Here is a 662-nt window from a genome sequence, read left to right on the forward strand (position 1 = left end):
CAATAAACTGTTTATTATGGATTTAGGAAAATATTAATGTTGATGAAATTTTATTTTATGTGAAATATTGGTGATTGAAAGGTTAATTTATATATTAAATAATGAGAAATCAAATATGAAATAACGAGTTTTAATTGATTTCATATTTGTTTAAATTTGTTCTGTTTTTATCAATGAATTAAATATTCATTTTGATTTTATAAATAATAAGTTTAATTTAATGTTTATCAAAATGGAGTGAATGAAATTGAAAATAAGTTATTTTCTCATTTGATTTTAATGAGTTTTTGTGAATGAAGAAATAAACAAAGATAAGATCTGAATGGGTTAATAATTTCAAAGAATCATTATTAATTTGATAACATTTATAAACGTTATGTAATGTTATTTCTTTTTGTAAGTTAATTTTCATTTTCTGTATATTTTACATAATGAATAAAAATACAAAATAACATGAACAGTAATGTTATTTTTGTTGTTTTCGATACATAAAGAACTCCAAAAAAATGGTGATGGGGTTTTATCGCAAAATAATCTGATTTATATTTATTTCAGGTTCTAATTATAAAACACCAAACATCATTGGGTATATTTTGGAATGTATTTAAACGATACAAAACCAACTGATAAATTATAAATGACTTATTTGGAAAGAAAGTCAA

At 20.4% G+C, this 662-nt stretch overlaps 1 protein-coding gene across 1 annotated transcript in view, besides 2 other annotated features; it reads left to right on the top strand.

Moving 5' to 3' along the window:
• Nucleotides 1-82: 82 nt before the first annotated feature.
• Nucleotides 83-103: a sequence feature (AT_rich).
• Nucleotides 104-176: 73 nt separating this feature from the next.
• Nucleotides 177-222: a sequence feature (AT_rich).
• A 241-nt stretch (nt 223-463) lies between these two features.
• The window catches only part of EDI_176320 (uncharacterized protein), a gene marked incomplete at both ends in the record, with an annotated part of 1,615 nt that continues 1,416 nt past the window's right edge, over nt 464-662 (top strand). Inside the window, one exon of the mRNA XM_001739635.1 lies at nt 464-509. Within this exon, the coding sequence (XP_001739687.1) occupies nt 464-509 (46 nt within the window). The remainder of the gene's footprint in view (nt 510-662) is intronic.

This window comes from Entamoeba dispar, genomic scaffold (genome assembly GCF_000209125.1).
Source record: "Entamoeba dispar SAW760 scf_1105229462293 genomic scaffold, whole genome shotgun sequence".
Taxonomy (NCBI): Eukaryota; Evosea; order Mastigamoebida; family Endamoebidae; genus Entamoeba; species Entamoeba dispar.